A 21,560-nucleotide genomic window follows, 5' to 3' on the forward strand; every position below is an offset into this window, starting at 1 on the left:
GTTACACCATCGTAATGAGCCCCTTAGTTCTGGTCGAGGGGACCCTGATTAATTGGAGGGCTGATATCTATTAGGCTGGCCCGTGATTGAGACTTCTAGATAAGGTCAAGGATGTGTCCTTTGGCGTGAGTTGGGGAGTCAACCAGCTGGTAGAGCCCCATCGAGCTCCAAGCTACCTCAAATTGACTGGTCAACGGCTCTCTCAATGCTTTATCCCAGTGGTAGTTAAAATTACAAACCACTAGGAGTCGTTATTACCCTGTGCAGAGATCACTAGCAATCTCCGAGAATAACTCATTGAACCTAGGGGTTGATCGCGGGGGCGGTACACCACCATGAGTGTCAAGCAGGAGGATTTAGATGAGATTTTTACCCCTAAAATGCCGCACTTTCAATGCTCTGCGCCACTATCTTAGCTACCACTAGCAGTTTATTTTAGAAAATGGCTACTCCTCCTCCTCTATTCTTTTCTTGTCTGTTATGCCATAGGGCATCAAAGTCCCCGGGAAGGGCTGCTACAGCATCTGGGACTGAGGTGTCTCCAAGCCAGGTTTCTGTAACCGCCAGGATACCTAGGTTTCCATCCTGGGGAAGCTGAAATATGTTGAGGCAGTGTTTCTGTAATGAGCGCTTATTGAGAACTGCCAACTTAAGTCCTAGTGGTTTACCAGGCCCAATGTTTTTGTGGAGGAGCTGGTCGAGAAGTCATGGACCTGCCACCCCCATTATTTCCCAGTATTTTTTCAGCTCTCAACGTGTCTACTACACTTTTGCCTAGAGCGTAGTTCCGAGCGGCTAATAGGTCAGTGAATGACCAAGGGTCCTGGCCTCTGGTCCCGGTCAGGCGCAGACAGGCGCTACGGGCCTGCTATGCGCTTCCACTCCAACGGGGCAGTTATGGCGTCCCTTCCACCCACCAACCAAGCAGCTTTGCGATGCAGCAGCTGATCTCCCCCTAAGCACAGGACCACGTTTGCAGCATGGAAGTGCTAGTGACATGGGAGGGTGCTATCGGCAGGAGAGGCAGGGATGTGCGCACAGGTAACACATATGATTCTAATTCAATTTTAGCCTCAGAATCGTATTTCACTTTAAAACCAGTTAAAACGATTAAAAAGGTTTCCAATCAATTTTAGCAGCAGAAAGTTTTTCACTTTAAATCCAGTTAAATACTGGGAAATAATGGGGGTGGCAGGTCCATGACTTCTATCCGATGTATTGCGCATTGCCCTCTGCAAGCCCAGCAGGCTTGAGGGGAGGACATGGTCAAGGGTTGCCTTGCTGCCCTTTCACCATTATTTACCTCCCTGAACAGACTTCTTTATTCAAGTCTCCGATTGTCATCAGATTTGTTAAGGAACTGTAATGTATTCCCTAATCCTTTTGTTGTGCCTCAACTGGATTTGGGTCTGACATTTTGATAGAGGCTCTGTTTAAATCCCTATGCAGTTGTCAGTTATGCTTGTTTACATTTAAGACTGTTTTCTGTGGATGTTACTTCAGTGAGACATGTCGGTGAACAGCAATCACTGTGTGTCCACCTGCTTTACATGTGCTTCTATCTGGACAAATTGGTCCTGAGGACTAAAGCAGTTTGCCTTTCCAAGGTGGAGACCCCTTTCCATCTGTGTCATTTCATCACTCTTCCTTCCTTCTACCCTTTACCTCATCCTAAGAAGGGAGGAGGAGAGATTAGACTTGCTGGACTACTGAGGAGCAGTCAGTTACCATATTGACCGTATGAAGGAGATCATGCAAGACAACCAGATATTTGTGGGTATGTAGGCAACAAAAATGGCAATGTGGTCCAGAAAAGGACATTAACATACTAGATTATTCTGTATATAAAAATGTGGTATACCCTTATCAAAACAGAACCATCCTAGGGAATCTGGTCATCACAAGAGTGAAGTCTTCCTCAGCAGCCTCACTGCAGGTGTCCTGGGTACATTTGTCATTCAGCAACATGAGTATATCATCATTCTTTTGCCAGGCATTATTGCTTTGATTCAGAAGCGAGAAGGTTTGGGCACTTTGCATTCTTTCTGCTGCAGGATTTCCTTGTCTGATATATTCCTTAAGAACCCCCCTCCCTGCCTCTGAGGAATTGGAACCTATTCAACCATCTGAAAAGGCACTTGCTATAGGAAGCTGGCTATCTATATAGTGCACTTAAAAGAAGCACGTTGTGTAGAGAGTCCAGGGTCCCCAATTGGTTTACAGAGGTTAAAGCAGATAATACTAACGCTCTCTTTTATGGTAGAGTGGGTGAGCAGTTAGGCTAATCAGAGGGTACTGCTAAGCATTTGTTGTACTAATAGAGGCAATAAATGAGACACACACTCAAAGTATGAATCCGAGAAGAAATTGGAAAAATAACACTTCTTTTTATATACTTTGTAAAACCAAGAACTTAGTTCAAAAGTAAGTACTGTTTTTGTTAGCAGTTTTTATATGTAAGTAAATCTTCCAAAGGTGTGCGCCTTTAAGCCCAATACAATCCTATGGAAGGAAAAGTCATATATGCATAACGGTAAGTACAACAAGTTTCAGGGGTTCACCTTCTGAGTTTCGGGTTGCAGTGGGCCAAGGTCCAAAGTATTACCAGCAGTTCGTCTGGAACTGCCCAGATTTAGCCGGGAGTAGGGTGCTGGTGATGTTGGTATCTGGGCCCACTGCACAGGGGACTTGGGGACAAGTTTGAGTGCTTCCAAACTGGTGTGTGGCAAGGGGGCTTGGAGCAAGGGGACATAGCTGATTCTTCGGTACCCAGGCAGGGTAGTTCAGGGTGCAGAGTGGTTAGGTCAACTGGACCGGGTGCGCAAATGTGGTCCTCATGTTAAGGGACAAACAGCTGGCAGCGGCAAAATCAGAACAGCTGGGCCACTCACGAAGTGGGTCTCAATGATGCTTGCATTGTTCGCCTGCTGCTTGGTGATGGTGAAGTGAGAATTCAGTCTGGGCTCCACAGGACATCCAGTACCCCAGGTGTGGTGTCTTTAAACTGGGTGGGGAGACAGATCTGACCTGCCAGAGGCCAGGTACCTCTTCCTGGTCATCTGTGGGATCCGTTGGGCTCGTGTACCAGACTCTGCTTGTTGGGGCCCGTGAAATGCAGGGGGTAGTTCCTCTACTCCACAGGAGCCTGTAGGAGATTTTCGAAGTGCTGGCAGGCTACCCAAGGCTATGGTAGATCTCCAACTTGCAGGACAAATCACTCTGTTACGATTGTTGAGAGAAATGCGAGCAGGCAGGGTTTTGCGCCAAAGGTTTGCAGTGCTTCTGCAGTTCTCGCCAGGCAGTGGCTCTTCTTTGTCCTTCTTTTGATCTATTGAATCTGAGTTCTATTTACTATATACTCTATTTAGGGGTGTTAAGGGAGTTACAGGTAGTAGTCAATGGGCTACATAGCTTTAGGGTGTCTACCCCCTCTATATGACCACTTCCTGTGGGAAGTGGGCATAACCCTGACCCTCGAAGGCTAATTCCATCCAAAACCAGATGGAGAAATTTGAAATGGTGGTTCTGGATTAGTGTGGGACACACCTGGAGATGTGTGGAGAAGTGTAGCTCAATGGTTAGAGCGGCAGACCATGATGCCGAGGTCTAGCCCGGGACCAGGGTTCAATTCCCCGCCTCAGCGGGTCTTGTGCTCAAAATTCCACGGACCTGATAATACTCGCCTCGGTGCCTTTCTAATCATGGAGTCCCACTCTGCAACTCTGGGCAATAGCTTGCTTAATCTCCACAACGGCCCCCACAACGCTAAGGATGCCTGGCCTCCACCTTGGGGGTGCCCAGGAGTGGACGCCTCACAGGGAAAGCCAGGACGGGTTCCACAGCGCTATTCGTACAAGCGCCTTGAGACCCTTGCGGGTGAGTAGTGCGCTATACAAGTATCAATTTACATTTACCTCCTACTAATTTTCCCACCTGTCTTGCTGCCAAAAGTGGGGTCTGGACAAGGGAGCAGGTATCTCCACTATCTCCAAAGGCCTGGGTTGAATAACAAAAAGGTGGCCGGGCCTTTGAAGCTTCCCACCTAGGCATGAGCGAATTTTGCGGATCTCGCGTTCGCGAATTTTGCGGATTCGCAATCCGCAAAATCCGCGAATTCCCGCGAATTTGCGGATTTTTTTTTTTTTGTGTTCGCCCGTGTTTCTGCCAGTTCGCGAGGGTTTTGTACACTTTCGCAAATTGCGAACTTACCTGTCGGGTCGCAAGTTTCGCGAACTTGTTGTTTCTACGTGTCCAGCCTGTTTGGGACACTCTTCTTCATCACTGCCACTCTCTGTCACCACTGCCACTCTCTGACTACTCATGCCACCCTCTGGCCCACCCATGCCACCCTCTGTTTCATCACCACACCCTCTGGTTGTCCAGTGTACATTATTTTCGGCAAAGCAAAGCACACCTTCCCTGCCTCAAGTGACCTGAATTAATTTGGGGCTGATTAATGTGTCACAGAATATTTTTTTAGCTGGCACCTGCTTCCTTAGTGCGCCCTGATTAGTGATCTTTTGCACTTGCTAAGTGCTTTCATTGTTGCAAAATTAGTTACAACACCTGCCCTGCCCCAACTGACAATAATGAATTAGGGGCTGATTAATGGATTTTAACTTCCAGCCTGGCTCCTGCTTGTCTCCCTTAGCTGTAATTCAGGACCTTTGTGGCATATGTGTAACTATTCTGAGGTTCAGAGCAGGGTCACATAATAGTTTCAACTGGCAACTGAACTCTGGAGGGGCCCCTCAGGAAGCACTACAGGAAATGGCTACTAATGATGAGCCTGAACTTTTGAACCTGGTAAGTAGTTACTTTCAGTTTTGCTAAGATCGTATTTCTGCAATTTTGCACTTATTCGCGGGGCGCGAACTCACGCGAACTCACGCGAACAGTGCGAGCAGTGCGAGCAAAATCCGCTGCTCGCGGATTTGCGGATTTTGCGGGAGATTCGCAAATCTCGCGGATTGCGGATTTCCCGAAAATCCGCAAAATCCGCGAGCGGAACGGATTTTCCGCCCACCCCTATTCCCACCCTGGAATGCAAATATTCTATGGAGGAGGTGTTTACACCTCTGCCCAGATCAGGTGTTTTTCCTGACCTCCAAGAGCGACAGCCTCAGAGGGGTCAGAATCTTGTCAGTGGTGGCTAGCTGGTTAAGACCAGTCAGTCAACACACTAGTAGTCGTTAGGTTTTGTTTAATTAATCTAACACTGGCATTAGTGTGGGTTTATTAAGACAAGATGTTTGGTACCAAACATAACATCTGGGGTTACTGTAAAGCCATCATGAAGCTGGGGCACTCTTATTCACAAGTGCCCAGCCCATGTGCTTGCTATGGATTCCCTGGGAACTTGTGATATATAAAAATGTACTTAGATACCACTGGGACACATCCACCCATGCAGATATGCCCACACATGGGGTATAGTGCACCTTGCCTTAGGATTGTAAGGCCTTCTGAAGAGGTGACTTACCTATAACACATATGTTTTGCAGACATGGCACACAGGGTTTGGGGCCATATCGACTCTTCGTTTTTCGCTGCACCAAGACACGCAGGTGCAATGGCAGTTTTGCATGAGTTTGGTGAGGGATCATAATTTGTGCTCCAACCCTTAGGGACCCTCTTTAGTCGCTCAAGTAACGGGGTACCATTTACTAGGGACTTACATGGGGCCTTAGGTGGTGCAAATTGTGGAGCAATGGTACAGTTTAGGGAAATAAAACTGGTACTGAGGACCTGCTTAGAATAGCGAAAGATTAAAAGAAAGACCAATAAGCTTCTAAACCAGCTGCGGTCTGCGCTGGTAACAGCGGTGGGGCAGTGAATCCGCACGGGGGGATTTCGAGGGACGATGCAGAGGGAAAATTAAATAAATAATTACTTTACACTCAGCATCGTCTCTCGAAATACCCCCCACGCGGCCCCACCGCCCCACCGCTGTTACTTGCACGGACTGCGGCTGTTCTAAACGCATACCTTACAGTTTGCATGCATATACTCGATGAGTCGTGGCTCACTATTGCTATTTTAGAAGGGTTGTAACTTATGAACTGCAGTAACAACAGATGATCTTTGTGACAAAAGCAGTAACCCACCGAGTTTTCTACATAAAGTACTTATTTGTGATGTGCATCTTATAAGCTGTGCTTTGTAGCAGGCTTTTTAACCATTTAAACTACTTTATGATAAGTCAAAAGTGTGAGTAAGAAAAACACAGACCTCTTCATCAAGTGCGTCCATCACCAGAGTTATCTTACCGTTGTTATTACCCCCTTAAAATGGCTGAGTATACAAAGACCTCTGACGAGGATGCATTAACACTGTCAGATAATTTGTAATTCAGCATGTTGGCGACCAATCAAAACAGCAAGAACAGATTTAATGTTACATGAGTCCTTGTAAATTTCTTTTGTGGTAGTTTTTAAAAACATACGTTTATAAATTGCCTGTCAGGCCCTGCTTTTCATGACCTCGCCCCTTATGACGCGACCTTCCATCTGCTGCCACCCATTTATGGCATGCAGGAGTTCATTGTTTTCCACTTCTGGCAGCCCCCCTCGCCCCCTTCCTCTTCTCTTTGGGAAAGCCGCAGCTGTTGGCCTTGATAATAGGCCAATCGCGTGAGTGCGCGGCATGGCGCGTGCAAGCTGCGCGAGGTCACCTGCCGGGTAAAAGCAGGCTTCTGGCGCCAGAGCAGGTGCTGCTCCCACCTGAGCGCTCCGTGCAGCACTCTCGTTTGAGTCATCCGTTTTTCTCACAAACATGCCGGCCGAAAACGCTAAAATGAAACAGCTGCTGCTTGTTCTCGTCTCTGTTGGATTTGCCCTGGCACAGTCACGACTGGGTAAGTAAAGCAGAGGCATTCTGAAGTATTTTAATATTTAGTGGGTACACCATCCTCCCTTTGTACTCGCAGCAAAGACGGACCTTTAAGCTATACAAAGCAAGTTACCTATTTTACAGATGTCAGTCCCCTATAAAATCACGTGTTTATTACTACAGGAGAGAAGAACAGGTGTGTGGCTAGCGTGTGTGACATTAACAGCGTGTGAATACTGCAGCACGCCCTGCCATGCACGCGACCCACCGCCCAATGTGTGACATGCGGCAGAAGCGATTGCCACATCTGGGACAAAGTAAAAGATGCATATTGTGCGGCATAGGGTCAAATGTGCGGCACAGTGGAGTCCGCACTGCTAAAAGTGGCATAAAGGATGGTGCGTGTGCTGCCAGAAATGCGACTTAGGGGAGGCTGCACGGTTGAAAATGTGACATGCCGCAGGGAGCAATGCCAGATGTACCACATAATGGAGGACGCACTACAAAAATGGGCCTTTAATGGGGGTCTGTGCGTGATAGATTGGACCATTCACTGCCAAACGTGTGTCATATCAAGCAAGCGTTGTCAAAGCCAATAATTCTGGTCTCTAAACCTGTGTGCATGAATACTTCCATCGATGCAGTCACTTGTCTATTCATCCATGCACCTATCATTCATCCTTACATACCTGCTCATCCACCCATTGACAGTTCTTAAATTCACCAAATCGCCAATCCACAATACAACAATCAAAAGGCCACATGCATCAAACTGTGCATTTACGACTCCTAAATTGTGATTTTTAAGAAATCGCTTTTAAGGAATCGCAAATGCTTATGCATGTAGGAATCGCAAAAAAAATTGCGATTCCTACACATTCCTTATTTGCGTCTCGCAAATTGTGATTCGCAAATAAGGAATTGTTTCCCATTTATTTCTATCGGCCTAGAGGCCCATAAGAATCAATGGGAATTGCATGCGTAATTTGCGAGTACCAAATAGGTACTCGCAAATTGCGCATGCAATTTTAAGGGTGCCAAAAGGACACCCTGATGCACCCCTGAAATTCCAATTTCAACACATGTTGCACGCACACATGCCCCAAGGACATATATGTGCGCAACATAGACCTTTGAAAAATTCACTTTTGTGCATTTTTCAAAGTTCTTGCAAATTACCATCAACTTTGAATTGATTGTAATTTGCTTTTATATTTGCGAAATCGCATTTTTTTTGGGGTTGTTGCCCTGCATTCAGAGAATCGCAATTTGCTATTCCCTAAATGTAATCGCAATTGAAGTAATCGCAATTTTAGCGATTTTTCTGACCGCAAGTTACAACGATGTATGTGGCCCCAAATCACCAAGCAATTAGAAGGCGCTTTGAGTTATATGCCCAACCTGCTGACTTTGCTCCTTTTCTGAGAGGGTTGTGACAGTGCTGTCTGTAATGTGAAACTAGCTCGGTTTTGAGTGACTGCTAGGGCCAGATGTATCAAAGGGTTTTGCCCATTCTGTGTCTATGGGAAAAAGTGTTCATACATAAGGCCCCTGGTCTTTGAGGGGCGTGAGAGTGCCTAGTTACAGCCAGGTGTGTGAAACTGCATCAGTCGGATGTGACTGCTAATCTGTAAGGGGGAGAGAGTGCTGTCAGTAGTGTAACTGCTAGTCTGGTAGTGTCTGACATATGCACTGGTGAATGTAGGAGTGCTTTACGTGATGAGAGTGCTTCTGTGAGTGTTTGACTTACTGCATGGTATAGAGCCAAAATTGTGACATATTGGAGAACCACCTGCTACAAAAGTGACATACTACAGGAATCACTTCCACATGCCTGGAGGGAGTTCTGACCTGTGTGACACACTAATGAAAGCAGCGCCAAAGACTTTACATAAAGTAATACAAGTTGCCAAATTTCTGACATAGTACTGAAAAGACTGTAAATATGTGTGACTCACTGTATTATGCATTTCTGATGGATACTTCTAATTGCAGAGTTCTCACCTTAGAACAGAATTCCCCAAACTGTGGGTCGCGACCAATTGGTGGGCCATGAGTGGATTTTTGATGGGTTGCCAAAGTCAGAGAAACAAATAAAGATGCCCAGCTCTTGAGAATGTTCTATCAGTGTTGCCATGCGCGACAGGTGGCATTGTGCAGCTAAGCTCTGACCGAATACCACCCTGGATGTGACAGGGCATAGCTCCATATAAGTGCCACCCTTGCATAGTAATGCCCGTTCCTTTCTTTCTGTGGCTTCCGTCTGGGATCCAGAGTTTGACTTCCCCCTTTATTGGTGTTAAATAATATTTTTCCACAGTGTTTTAAGGGACAATGTCCCCGTCGAAACAACAGAATTCAAACCTCGCTGCAACTTCAGGAAGCAGATGGTGGTCACAGACCCGCACAAGGTGTCCCTTTGGTGCTTCTGCTCCAACCCCAATTGGAAGCCCTAATACACCCAAAGGCAATTCGAAGCCAGAAAGGAAAGTTGTATATCACTGACCATAAGGCGAAGACATGGTCTTTACAGAGGTCCTGCTCCTGCCGAAGGGCTCAGTCATGGTCACAGGACTATTCCTGTGCCCTCTCAAATTCTCGCCTGAAATCTTCAGGCAAGTCAAAATCGAAGCACAAACATGCAGAGCATGACTCTACTCCATCCAGTCAATCTAACCCCAAAGAAAAAGTACAAGAACATCAAGATTCAAGTCATACTCCCTCGATGTCACCGGCCATGGAACCTTTTACCTCAGTTAGGTCCAACACGCCCTAAATTCCCCTGGCATTCGACCCCATGCAATTTGAGACCTTTAACAATGCCATTCTACACATCTTTAGAGCATTTCTGGCTCGCTCAAGCATTCCTTCAGACCCCACAGAACCCTGAAGGGCCTCCAGACAGGGTACGACTCATCGGTCCTCCCCCAGTGCCTTCTCTCCCAATGTGACCATTTACCACAATACAGACTTCTACTTCAGGCCCAAGATCCTTGTTAGTCCTGGTTGACCTAATACAGATATAAACTTCACTGGGACAGGTTAATGCCCTGGTACTGACACCCATGTCTGACCCCTACTCCAACATCTGCCTGGGCTCTACGGAAGTGATGCTACGAGATTACAAAAGCACAACCAGTTGTCATGCAGCCTGACTCAAATCTTATGACTCAGCCATGATACAGCTCTCATTAAAACTAATGGGGTGTTCCAGTATCCTGCAGAACCTGGGGAATTAACAGTATAAAATAACAATTAATTTTTTTTTATTTGTTTATTGGTTTAATTACGGCCATACAGATATAATTAGATGACATTAGCAAATCAAGCAATATAACGTCTAGGAAAACATTATTACAGAATATACATCACTCATTGTCATCATATTCAGTACGTCTATGCATCTCCAATTCCACCATAGGGGACACACAAATATCCTCACAATACTTATTCCACATTGACTACTTCTGGTCCCACTTTTTAGGGTACCCCTTAGCCACAAAAACTTCGGTTTCTGCCACTATGCACCTGTCGAGCTCTTTTGCAAATCCGGTAAGGGGCGGCGGGTTTGATCTCCCCCATCCTCTTGCCAGCTCACGTTTGACCAAAGTGTATCCCAGTGTTGCAAATTGTTGTTCAATTTCGGTGAGATCCTTCGCCTCCCATACGTTCAGCAGTCCTAGTTGTGGCGTCAACACTACCTCCTTACTCAAGGCCGTCTGCATATGCTCTGAAGCTCCCTCCCAGAGGATACGTATCTTTGGGCAGCTCCACAGAATATGATAAAAGGTGGCCTGCTGTCCACATCCCCTCAGACATAAATCGTCCGGTCTGGAGCCTATTTTTGCCAAGGTCTTCCCTGTCGTATATGATCGGTGAAGTATCCTAAGCTGTATGAGCCTGAATTTCAGTGTGAAGGCCGCCTCCTGAGGGAACATATGGGCCGCCTGCCAGTCATCGTCACTTATCGGGCCCAAGTCATCCTGCCACTTCTCCCTAAGCTTTGGAAAGGTGTCCAGTAGATTATTACACAGCTTTTTATATGTGAGAGATATCGCTTTGGCTTTCAAAGGCCCATCCAACAGCCGGTCCTCTAATGGGGACGACTCTGGTATATACCATTCTCTCACGTCTGGACTACGCCAGTGTGCTGTTTTTGGGCGCAAACAAAGCCGAGATAGCACGTCTGCAGAGAGTTCATAACTTGGCAGCAAGGACCTTGGTAGGTCTTCCCCGTAGATGCTGTGCCAGTGTCACGATCAGAAAGCTGCACTGGCTTCCAATGGACTCCCAAATCCAGTTCAAAGCTCTCTGTCTGGCTAAATACAGCAAAATGTCATCCGCATATAAAGATATACGATCCTCTACATCGGCCGTCCAGCGCATCTCTGCACCCAGGCAGCGTGGGGCTCCAGTAAAAGGGAGAATAGCAGCGGGGACAGCGGGCATCCCTGTCTAGTGCCCCTACGTAGCTCAAATGTCCGGGACGTGTAGCCGTTAACCCTCACCTGCCCCAGGACATCAGTGTATAGCAGCCTTACCCAGGCTACAAATTTAGGGCCCAATCTCACCCTTTCCAGGACTTCGTATAAATAAGGCCATTCTATGGAATCAAAGGCCATTGAGGCATCAAGAGACAGCACTGCAGCATCTTCCTCAATGTATTCCCTTCGAGCCATCACGTTGTGTACATGCCGGATATTGAGGGCCGTGTTTCTCCCTGGCATAAACCCAGATTGGTCCGGGTGGATCAATGATGTGATAACAGTCACTAACCTGTTAGCCAGGACCTTTGCCAAAACCTTTGCCTCTACATTATCAGCGAGATGAGTCTGTAGGAAATACAGCTTTACGCCGATTTACCCGGCTTGTGAATTACCACAATGGTAGCTAACCGTTGATCCACTGGTAGCTGATCCACCTTCAAGCATTCCTCATACATAACCCTCCACCCCCGCGTGACCCTCCACCCCCCCCGGTGTGACCGTCCACCCCCCCGGCGTGACCCTCAACCCCCCCGGCGTGACCCTCCACCCCCCCGGCGTGACCATCCGACCCCCGCATGACCCTCACACCCCCCCCGGCTGGACCCTCCACCCCCCTGGCGTGACCCTCCACCCCCCCCGGCGTGACCCTCCACCCCCCCCCCCGGCGTGACCCTCAACCCCCCGCGTGACCCTTCACCTCCCGGCGTGACCCTCCACCCTACGTGTCACCCTCCACCCCATGTGTCACCCTCCACCCCCCTTGTCACCCTCCACCCCGTGTCACCCTCCACCCCCATGTCACCCTCCACCCCGTGTCACCCTTCACCCCCGTGTCACCCTCCACCCCGTGCGACCCTCCACCCCCCTGCACCACCCTCCATGACCATCCGCGCCCGCGTGCGACCCTCCGCCGCTGCACTACCCTCCGCCGCCCCCGGCGTGACCCTCTCGCCCCCCCTTCTTGACCCTCTCGGCCCCCGCGACCCTCCACCCCAGCGCTACCCTCTGCCCCAATGCGTCCCTCCACCACCGCACGACCCTCCACCCACACACGACCCTCCACCCCCGCACGACTTTGCAAACCTCCACCCCCTACGTGACCCTCCCCCCCTGCATGACCCTCCACCCCCCCCTGTGTGACCCTCCACCCCCCCTGTGTGACCCTCCACCCCCCTTGCGCGACCCTCCACCCCCTTGCGCGACCCTCCACCCCCTTGCGCGACCCTCCACCCTCCTACGTGACCCTCCACCCTACCCACGCGACCTTCCACCCCGCGCAACACTCCGCCCCCCCACGCAACCCTCCACCCCCACACGGTGACCCTCCATCCCCCCGGCGTGACCCTCCACCACTGTACAACCCCTCACCACTGTGGGGCCCTCCACCACCGCACGACGCTCCACCACTGCACGACCCTTTATCCCTGCATGACCATACACCCCGTGCGTGACCCTCCGCCCCCTGTGTGACCCTCCCCCCATGACCCTCTACCCCCTCCGGCCGACCCTCCACCCCCCCACGTGACCCTCCACCCCCACATGACCCTCCGCCCCCATGCAACACTCCACCCCCCCACACAACCCTCTGCCCCACACGGTGACCCTCCACCCCCCCCCCCCGGCGTGACCCTCCACCACCCCCGCGCGAACCTCCTTGCGCCCCTCCTCCACCCCCCGCGCGACCCTCCTCCACGCGACCCTCCTCCACCCCCCCCGCGCGACCCTCCTCCACCCCCCCGCGCGACCCTCCTCCACCCCCCCGCGCGACCCTCCTCCACCCCCCCGCGCGACCCTCCTCCACCCCCCCGCGCGACCCTGCTCCACCCCCCCGCGCGACCCTGCTCCACCCCCCCGCGCGACCCTGCTCCACCCCCCCGCGCGACCCTGCTCCACCCCCCCGCGCGACCCTGCTCCACCCCCCCGCGCGACCCTGCTCCACCCCCCCGCGCGACCCTGCTCCACCCCCCCGCGCGACCCTGCTCCACCCCCCCGCGCGACCCTGCTCCACCCCCCCGCGCGACCCTGCTCCACCCCCCCGCGCGACCCTGCTCCACCCCCCCGCGCGACCCTGCTCCACCCCCCCGCGCGACCCTGCTCCACCCCCCCGCGCGACCCTGCTCCACCCCCCCGCGCGACCCTGCTCCACCCCCCCGCGCGACCCTGCTCCACCCCCCCGCGCGACCCTGCTCCACCCCCCCGCGCGACCCTGCTCCACCCCCCCGCGCGACCCTGCTCCACCCCCCCGCGCGACCCTGCTCCACCCCCCCGCGCGACCCTGCTCCACCCCCCCGCGCGACCCTGCTCCACCCCCCCGCGCGACCCTGCTCCACCCCCCCGCGCGACCCTGCTCCACCCCCCCGCGCGACCCTGCTCCACCCCCCCGCGCGACCCTGCTCCACCCCCCCGCGCGACCCTGCTCCACCCCCCCGCGCGACCCTGCTCCACCCCCCCGCGCGACCCTGCTCCACCCCCCCGCGCGACCCTGCTCCACCCCCCCGCGCGACCCTGCTCCACCCCCCCGCGCGACCCTGCTCCACCCCCCCGCGCGACCCTGCTCCACCCCCCCGCGCGACCCTGCTCCACCCCCCCGCGCGACCCTGCTCCACCCCCCCGCGCGACCCTGCTCCACCCCCCCGCGCGACCCTGCTCCACCCCCCCGCGCGACCCTGCTCCACCCCCCCGCGCGACCCTGCTCCACCCCCCCGCGCGACCCTGCTCCACCCCCCCGCGCGACCCTGCTCCACCCCCCCGCGCGACCCTGCTCCACCCCCCCGCGCGACCCTGCTCCACCCCCCCGCGCGACCCTGCTCCACCCCCCCGCGCGACCCTGCTCCACCCCCCCGCGCGACCCTGCTCCACCCCCCCGCGCGACCCTGCTCCACCCCCCCGCGCGACCCTGCTCCACCCCCCCGCGCGACCCTGCTCCACCCCCCCGCGCGACCCTGCTCCACCCCCCCGCGCGACCCTGCTCCACCCCCCCGCGCGACCCTGCTCCACCCCCCCGCGCGACCCTGCTCCACCCCCCCGCGCGACCCTGCTCCACCCCCCCGCGCGACCCTGCTCCACCCCCCCGCGCGACCCTGCTCCACCCCCCCGCGCGACCCTGCTCCACCCCCCCGCGCGACCCTGCTCCACCCCCCCGCGCGACCCTGCTCCACCCCCCCGCGCGACCCTGCTCCACCCCCCCGCGCGACCCTGCTCCACCCCCCCGCGCGACCCTGCTCCACCCCCCCGCGCGACCCTGCTCCACCCCCCCGCGCGACCCTGCTCCACCCCCCCGCGCGACCCTGCTCCACCCCCCCGCGCGACCCTGCTCCACCCCCCCGCGCGACCCTGCTCCACCCCCCCGCGCGACCCTGCTCCACCCCCCCGCGCGACCCTGCTCCACCCCCCCGCGCGACCCTGCTCCACCCCCCCGCGCGACCCTGCTCCACCCCCCCGCGCGACCCTGCTCCACCCCCCCGCGCGACCCTGCTCCACCCCCCCGCGCGACCCTGCTCCACCCCCCCGCGCGACCCTGCTCCACCCCCCCGCGCGACCCTGCTCCACCCCCCCGCGCGACCCTGCTCCACCCCCCCGCGCGACCCTGCTCCACCCCCCCGCGCGACCCTGCTCCACCCCCCCGCGCGACCCTGCTCCACCCCCCCGCGCGACCCTGCTCCACCCCCCCGCGCGACCCTGCTCCACCCCCCCGCGCGACCCTGCTCCACCCCCCCGCGCGACCCTGCTCCACCCCCCCGCGCGACCCTGCTCCACCCCCCCGCGCGACCCTGCTCCACCCCCCCGCGCGACCCTGCTCCACCCCCCCGCGCGACCCTGCTCCACCCCCCCGCGCGACCCTGCTCCACCCCCCCGCGCGACCCTGCTCCACCCCCCCGCGCGACCCTGCTCCACCCCCCCGCGCGACCCTGCTCCACCCCCCCGCGCGACCCTGCTCCACCCCCCCGCGCGACCCTGCTCCACCCCCCCGCGCGACCCTGCTCCACCCCCCCGCGCGACCCTGCTCCACCCCCCCGCGCGACCCTGCTCCACCCCCCCGCGCGACCCTGCTCCACCCCCCCGCGCGACCCTGCTCCACCCCCCCGCGCGACCCTGCTCCACCCCCCCGCGCGACCCTGCTCCACCCCCCCGCGCGACCCTGCTCCACCCCCCCGCGCGACCCTGCTCCACCCCCCCGCGCGACCCTGCTCCACCCCCCCGCGCGACCCTGCTCCACCCCCCCGCGCGACCCTGCTCCACCCCCCCGCGCGACCCTGCTCCACCCCCCCGCGCGACCCTGCTCCACCCCCCCGCGCGACCCTGCTCCACCCCCCCGCGCGACCCTGCTCCACCCCCCCGCGCGACCCTGCTCCACCCCCCCGCGCGACCCTGCTCCACCCCCCCGCGCGACCCTGCTCCACCCCCCCGCGCGACCCTGCTCCACCCCCCCGCGCGACCCTGCTCCACCCCCCCGCGCGACCCTGCTCCACCCCCCCGCGCGACCCTGCTCCACCCCCCCGCGCGACCCTGCTCCACCCCCCCGCGCGACCCTGCTCCACCCCCCCGCGCGACCCTGCTCCACCCCCCCGCGCGACCCTGCTCCACCCCCCCGCGCGACCCTGCTCCACCCCCCCGCGCGACCCTGCTCCACCCCCCCGCGCGACCCTGCTCCACCCCCCCGCGCGACCCTGCTCCACCCCCCCGCGCGACCCTGCTCCACCCCCCCGCGCGACCCTGCTCCACCCCCCCGCGCGACCCTGCTCCACCCCCCCGCGCGACCCTGCTCCACCCCCCCGCGCGACCCTGCTCCACCCCCCCGCGCGACCCTGCTCCACCCCCCCCGCGCGACCCTGCTCCACCCCCCCCGCGCGACCCTGCTCCACCCCCCCGCGCGACCCTGCTCCACCCCCCCGCGCGACCCTGCTCCACCCCCCCGCGCGACCCTGCTCCACCCCCCCGCGCGACCCTGCTCCACCCCCCCGCGCGACCCTGCTCCACCCCCCCGCGCGACCCTGCTCCACCCCCCCGCGCGACCCTGCTCCACCCCCCCGCGCGACCCTCCTCCACCCCCCCCCGCGCGACCCTCCTCCACCCCCCCCCGCGCGACCCTCCTCCACCCCCCCCCGCGACCCTCCTCCACCCCCCCCCGCGCGACCCTCCTCCACCCCCCCCCGCGCGACCCTCCTCCACCCCCCCCCGCGCGACCCTCCTCCACCCCCCCCCGCGCGACCCTCCTCCACCCCCCCCCGCGCGACCCTCCTCCACCCCCCCCCGCGCGACCCTCCTCCACCCCCCCCCCGCGACCCTCCTCCACCCCCCCGCGCGACCCTCCTCCACCCCCCCGCGCGACCCTCCTCCACCCCCCCGCGCGACCCTCCTCCACCCCCCCGCGCGACCCTCCTCCACCCCCCCGCGCGACCCTCCTCCACCCCCCCGCGCGACCCTCCTCCACCCCCCCCGCGCGACCCTCCTCCACCCCCCCCGCGCGACCCTGCTCCACCCCCCCGCGCGACCCTGCTCCACCCCCCCGCGCGACCCTGCTCCACCCCCCCGCGCGACCCTGCTCCACCCACCGCGCGACCCTCCTCCACCCACCGCGCGACCCTCCTCCACCCACCGCGCGACCCTCCTCCACCCACCGCGCGACCCTCCTCCACCCACCGCGCGACCCTCCTCCACCACCGCGCGACTCTCTTCCTCCTCCTCCACCACCGCGCGACTCTCTTCCTCCTCCTCCTCCACCACCGCGCGACTCTCTTCCTCCTCCTCCTCCACCACCGCGCGACTCTCTTCCTCCTCCTCCTCCACCACCGCGCGACTCTCTTCCTCCTCCTCCACCACCGCGCGACTCTCTTCCTCCTCCTCCACCACCGCGCGACTCTCTTCCTCCTCCTCCACCACCGCGCGACTCTCTTCCTCCTCCTCCTCCTCCACCACCGCGCGACTCTCTTCCTCCTCCTCCTCCTCCACCACCGCGCGACTCTCTTCCTCCTCCTCCTCCTCCACCACCGCGCGACTCTCTTCCTCCTCCTCCTCCTCCACCACCGCGCGACTCTCCTCCACCCCCGCTAAATAAATTCCAGACACGTGGTAAAAGAGGATTTGATAGTTTGGTTGAAGGATTAGAATGATATCTTTACAGTAATTATTGGCTTCAGCCAGAGAATATAATGCCGTGAGGGACGTTATCAGAAAGAGTTGGTTTTCTCCACGTTTGGACTTTGGTTCGCAAAACTAGCAGGTAATAAATCTCAGAATAGATCGAACATCTTAAAATAAGCTGGAGATTGATTTCCAGGAGCCAAAATCTGTGTATCTTTGTTTTGGTCCGTGATATCGGAGAGAGTGGTTGAAGACTCCTGGTAGTGTAGGAACGCGACAGTTCCCGACCGCCAAACCGGCAAAGACGTCGCATTTATTTACCAACTAATACGCCACCAGGATTAAGCTTCATCGTTCCTGAGACTTCAAGAAGCAGTTTTGTTCGACTAATTGAATAAATCCGCCATATTTTATGCTGACTTATCCATATTCTGAAATTCCAACAATAGACGGTCACCTGAAGAAGGCTTAAGAGCCGAAATGCGCGTAGTGGTGTCTACCGCATTGCCTTCAACATTCGATATGAGTTGTTTGTCTATTGAGTTTGTATACATTTTTTCTATGTTACAAAAAGATTTTTTCTATGCAATTTTAACTGAATATCATATAACAAAAACGAATTCTCTAAAAAACAAAACAATATCACAAAAAGAAGAAAAAAAGAATATAAAAGCTTATATATATATATATACACAAAAAAGAACAATAAAGTTATATCAGAAATACTTTATGGTCATTGTTGTTATATACAGTTGGACATTCATACAGTATTTAAATATATGAGGTGGACAACATCTTTGGCTTTACGTTTCAAAAATATCAAAACAATCATTTATATCTACCTTGTCACTTAGCTATAGACCTTTCCTAATCTTGTATTTTCCCTATGTATAGCAAGTGTAACAGTTTTATATAGGGGTCCCCTTTTTCCAAATATAAGGCGGAGTGAAGCCTTAAGTATTGTATATTTGTGATGGACTAGAATTGTTCAACTGCAATTTTCTTTATTGTACAATAATGTGATGACGCAACATTCTGATTAGTGGGTAGAGGTTATTTGACTAATGGGAAATGCTTTATGCCGCCTTAAATCATGTAAAATTGACAAATGTAATGATGTTTTTTTACAACTACCTTGTGATTTAGCCCTGATTTTTTATCTCTACTTCTTTATATGTTCGCAACAAAAAATCTTTATTAAACAGATCAAACAAAAACAAAAATGAGAAGAAAGGTAACTCCAGAGGAAAGAAGACAGACCAATGTGCTGACACACCCCTGCCTGGGAGGACTTCCTGCTTATAAGCCTAAGGGCTCATGTCACTCCCATTGCAAGACTATAGAGGACGGACTTGCTTGTGACCCTGAAGGAGAGTGATCCTATGAACTAAGGTCTGTGGACTGGTCCTGTGGTACCACATGACTCCTGCTTGATGCACAGGCACCCTGCAAGTGACAATGGGAGTGCTGGTAGGCACTTTAACCTGCCTTGAGAACCATGGGGTGACGCTGAAGGAAGACTCCGAACCAAGTAGATTCCAGATTTCCAAGAGGACATACCGAAAAGTGGCACCTGGGCTCTGTGCCTGATGCTAGGAAGGAGGCAGCTGGGTCCTAGAGCTGTAAAAAAAAAAACTGGAATAAACAGGTGGAGGAGCTAAAGCTGCACATATGCGGGTCCTGGAAAAATCTGAAAGTTGTAAGGGCCATTAGGCCTAGATGGCCAGTGGGTGTGCGATACCCCGGGAGGAGGTCGGATATAGCTGCAATGAGTCCCCCACTCAGCGGGCACTTTAGATTTACGCACCTACATTAAGGTTAAATCTACCTTGTCGGATTCAAATTCATGGTAAACAGTCAAAATATCGATTTTTTAATTTCGACTTACACTTATATCGAGTTGCTAATATCGATGGGACAGAATATCGATGTCCAGAATATCGATGGCCAGAATATCGACCCTAAGGTAAGTAATATCGAAATTACTTATATCGATAGCATATATATCGATGTAAGTAATTTCGATTTACTAATATGTGTTAGAAATTTTAGTTAAGTATTTAAATTAATTGTTATAATATGTGTTTAATATGTTTTTATAAATAAAAAATATATAAAAGTAAATAATATGTTTTACTACTGGAGCGGGTTGTGGGTTTATAGGGGAATAGGGTGGGAAGTAATTTATTTGTAATTAAATAATTATCTTTTAATGATTAATTTATTTTGCAATTAAATATTAATTGGCAATGAATTATTTTAATTGATTAATTGATTAATTAATTGATAATGTATGTATATTTTTAAGTAAATTATATGTTTTACTACTGGAGCGGGTTGTGGGTTTATAGGGGAATAGGGTGGGAAGTAATTTATTTGTAATTAAATAACTATTTTTTAATGATTAATTTATTTTGCAATTCAATATTAATTGGCAATTCATTATTCTAATTGATTAATTGATTAATTAATTGATAATTTATGTATTTTTTAAAGTAAATTATATGTTTTACTACTGGAGCGGGTTGTGGGTTTATAGGGGAATAGGGTGGGAAGTAATTTATTTGTAATGAAATAATTATTTTTTAATGATTAATTTATTTTGCTATTAAATATTAATTGGCAATGAATTATTTTAATTGATTAATAGAATAATTAATTGATAATTTATGTATATTTTTAACTAAATTATAGGTTTTACTACTGGAGCGGGTTGTGGGTTTATAGGGGAATAGGGTGGGAAGTAATTTAATTGTAATATTAATTAATTTTGGGTAAAGGAGTATTTTTAGGGTTCAGGGTCAGTTTTGGGTTTTTGGGTAAAGGGGTATTTTTAGTGTTCTGGGTCAGTTTTGGTTTTTGGGGTAAAGGGGTATTTTTCGGATTCAGAGTCAGTTTTTAGTAATTACCCTAAAGGGGTATTTTTAGGGTTCAGGGTCAGTTTTTAGTTTTTGGGTAAAGGAGTATTTTTAGGGTTCAGGGTCAGTTTTCAGTTTTTGGGTAAAGGGGTATTTTTAGGGTTCAGGGTCAGTTTTCAGTTTTTGGGTAAAGGGGTATTTTTAGGGTTCAGGGACAGTTTTCAGTTTTTGGGTAAAGGGGTATTTTTTGGGTTCAGGGTCAGTTTTCAGTTCTTGGGTAAAGGGGTATTTTTTGGGTTCAGGGTCAGTTTTCAGTTTTTGGGTAAAGGGGTATTTTTAGGGTTCAGGGTCAGTTTTAGGTTTTTGTGTAAAGGGGTATTTTTAGTGTTCAGGGTCAGTTTTCCCTACTGTTGCACCCACTGGAGTGGGAATAGTAATTATTGTTAAGTAAGTATATATTATATATGATTTTTAATTTTTTTTAAAATTAAATATGTAATATTATTTTTTTTACCATTATTACATATATTTAAATATGTTTAAGTAATTAATAAGTATTATTTACAGTATTTTTTATGTTATTTTAAATCCCAAAAAAATCGATATATTTTACAACGATATTTTTAACATCGATATTATTTTTTCGATATTTTGGTACTTACCATGTTGTACATAGGGCGTCGATATTTTTGCTATCGATAGAATTACGCCGATATTTGTGTAGGTCGAAATTCTGTCTGTCGAAATTCTGTCATAGATCCAAAACTCATAACCTAAGATTGCAACGTATCTCAGTGTCGGGTGTTTACCTAATTTAACCACCGGCAGCAAATTGTGTGACATGTTTCAGGATGCAATGTCAGCTGCATCACATGCTGAAAGTTTGCAGAGTGTGAAATGTGTCAAACAGTTCAGCGTGCATTGAAAATGTGTGACCGACTGGAAGATGCATTTCAGAGAAGTGAGTGGCACAATACCAGATGTGCTGTAAGTATGCAACGTTCTACAGGGTGAGCTTGCTGGATGCACTTCTAATTCCAGAATAAATAACCCCAGCTTCCTTCGACATCAGAGGTGCCTTAAGCGTATTCCCTGACCTTTCTATAATTTCTTTTTGCTTCCAGGCCCAGCAGCAGGAAGTTTTATTTGGATAGACCATGGGTGTATTCGCCTGGGCCATGTGTAGGCCTGCATGCTCTAATCTTACATCACGCAGGATTCCAAACAGGCACAGCTCCATGAATGATAGATTCTGGTTGTATACAGTGTATGGAGTGATCTATTTAGAAGTAAAAACTGATGC

The 21,560-nt window shown here is 52.9% G+C and overlaps 1 protein-coding gene across 3 annotated transcripts in view; it reads left to right on the top strand.

Moving 5' to 3' along the window:
- The first annotated feature begins 6,678 nt into the window (after positions 1 to 6,678).
- The window catches only part of LOC147733896 (uncharacterized), a 254,485-nt gene continuing 239,603 nt past the window's right edge, over positions 6,679 to 21,560 (top strand). For 2 of the 3 annotated variants that reach the window (XM_086952795.1, XM_086952796.1), the window contains exon 1: positions 6,679 to 6,856. In XM_086952795.1, coding sequence (XP_086808921.1) covers positions 6,775 to 6,856 — 82 coding nt within the window. In that variant the 5' untranslated portion in view covers positions 6,679 to 6,774. The remainder of the gene's footprint in view (positions 6,857 to 21,560) is intronic. The other variant, XM_086952794.1, reaches the window with a different exon arrangement.

Source organism: Lissotriton vulgaris, chromosome 1_2 (genome assembly GCF_964263255.1).
Source record: "Lissotriton vulgaris chromosome 1_2, aLisVul1.2, whole genome shotgun sequence".
In the NCBI taxonomy this organism is placed as follows: Eukaryota; Metazoa; Chordata; class Amphibia; order Caudata; family Salamandridae; genus Lissotriton; species Lissotriton vulgaris.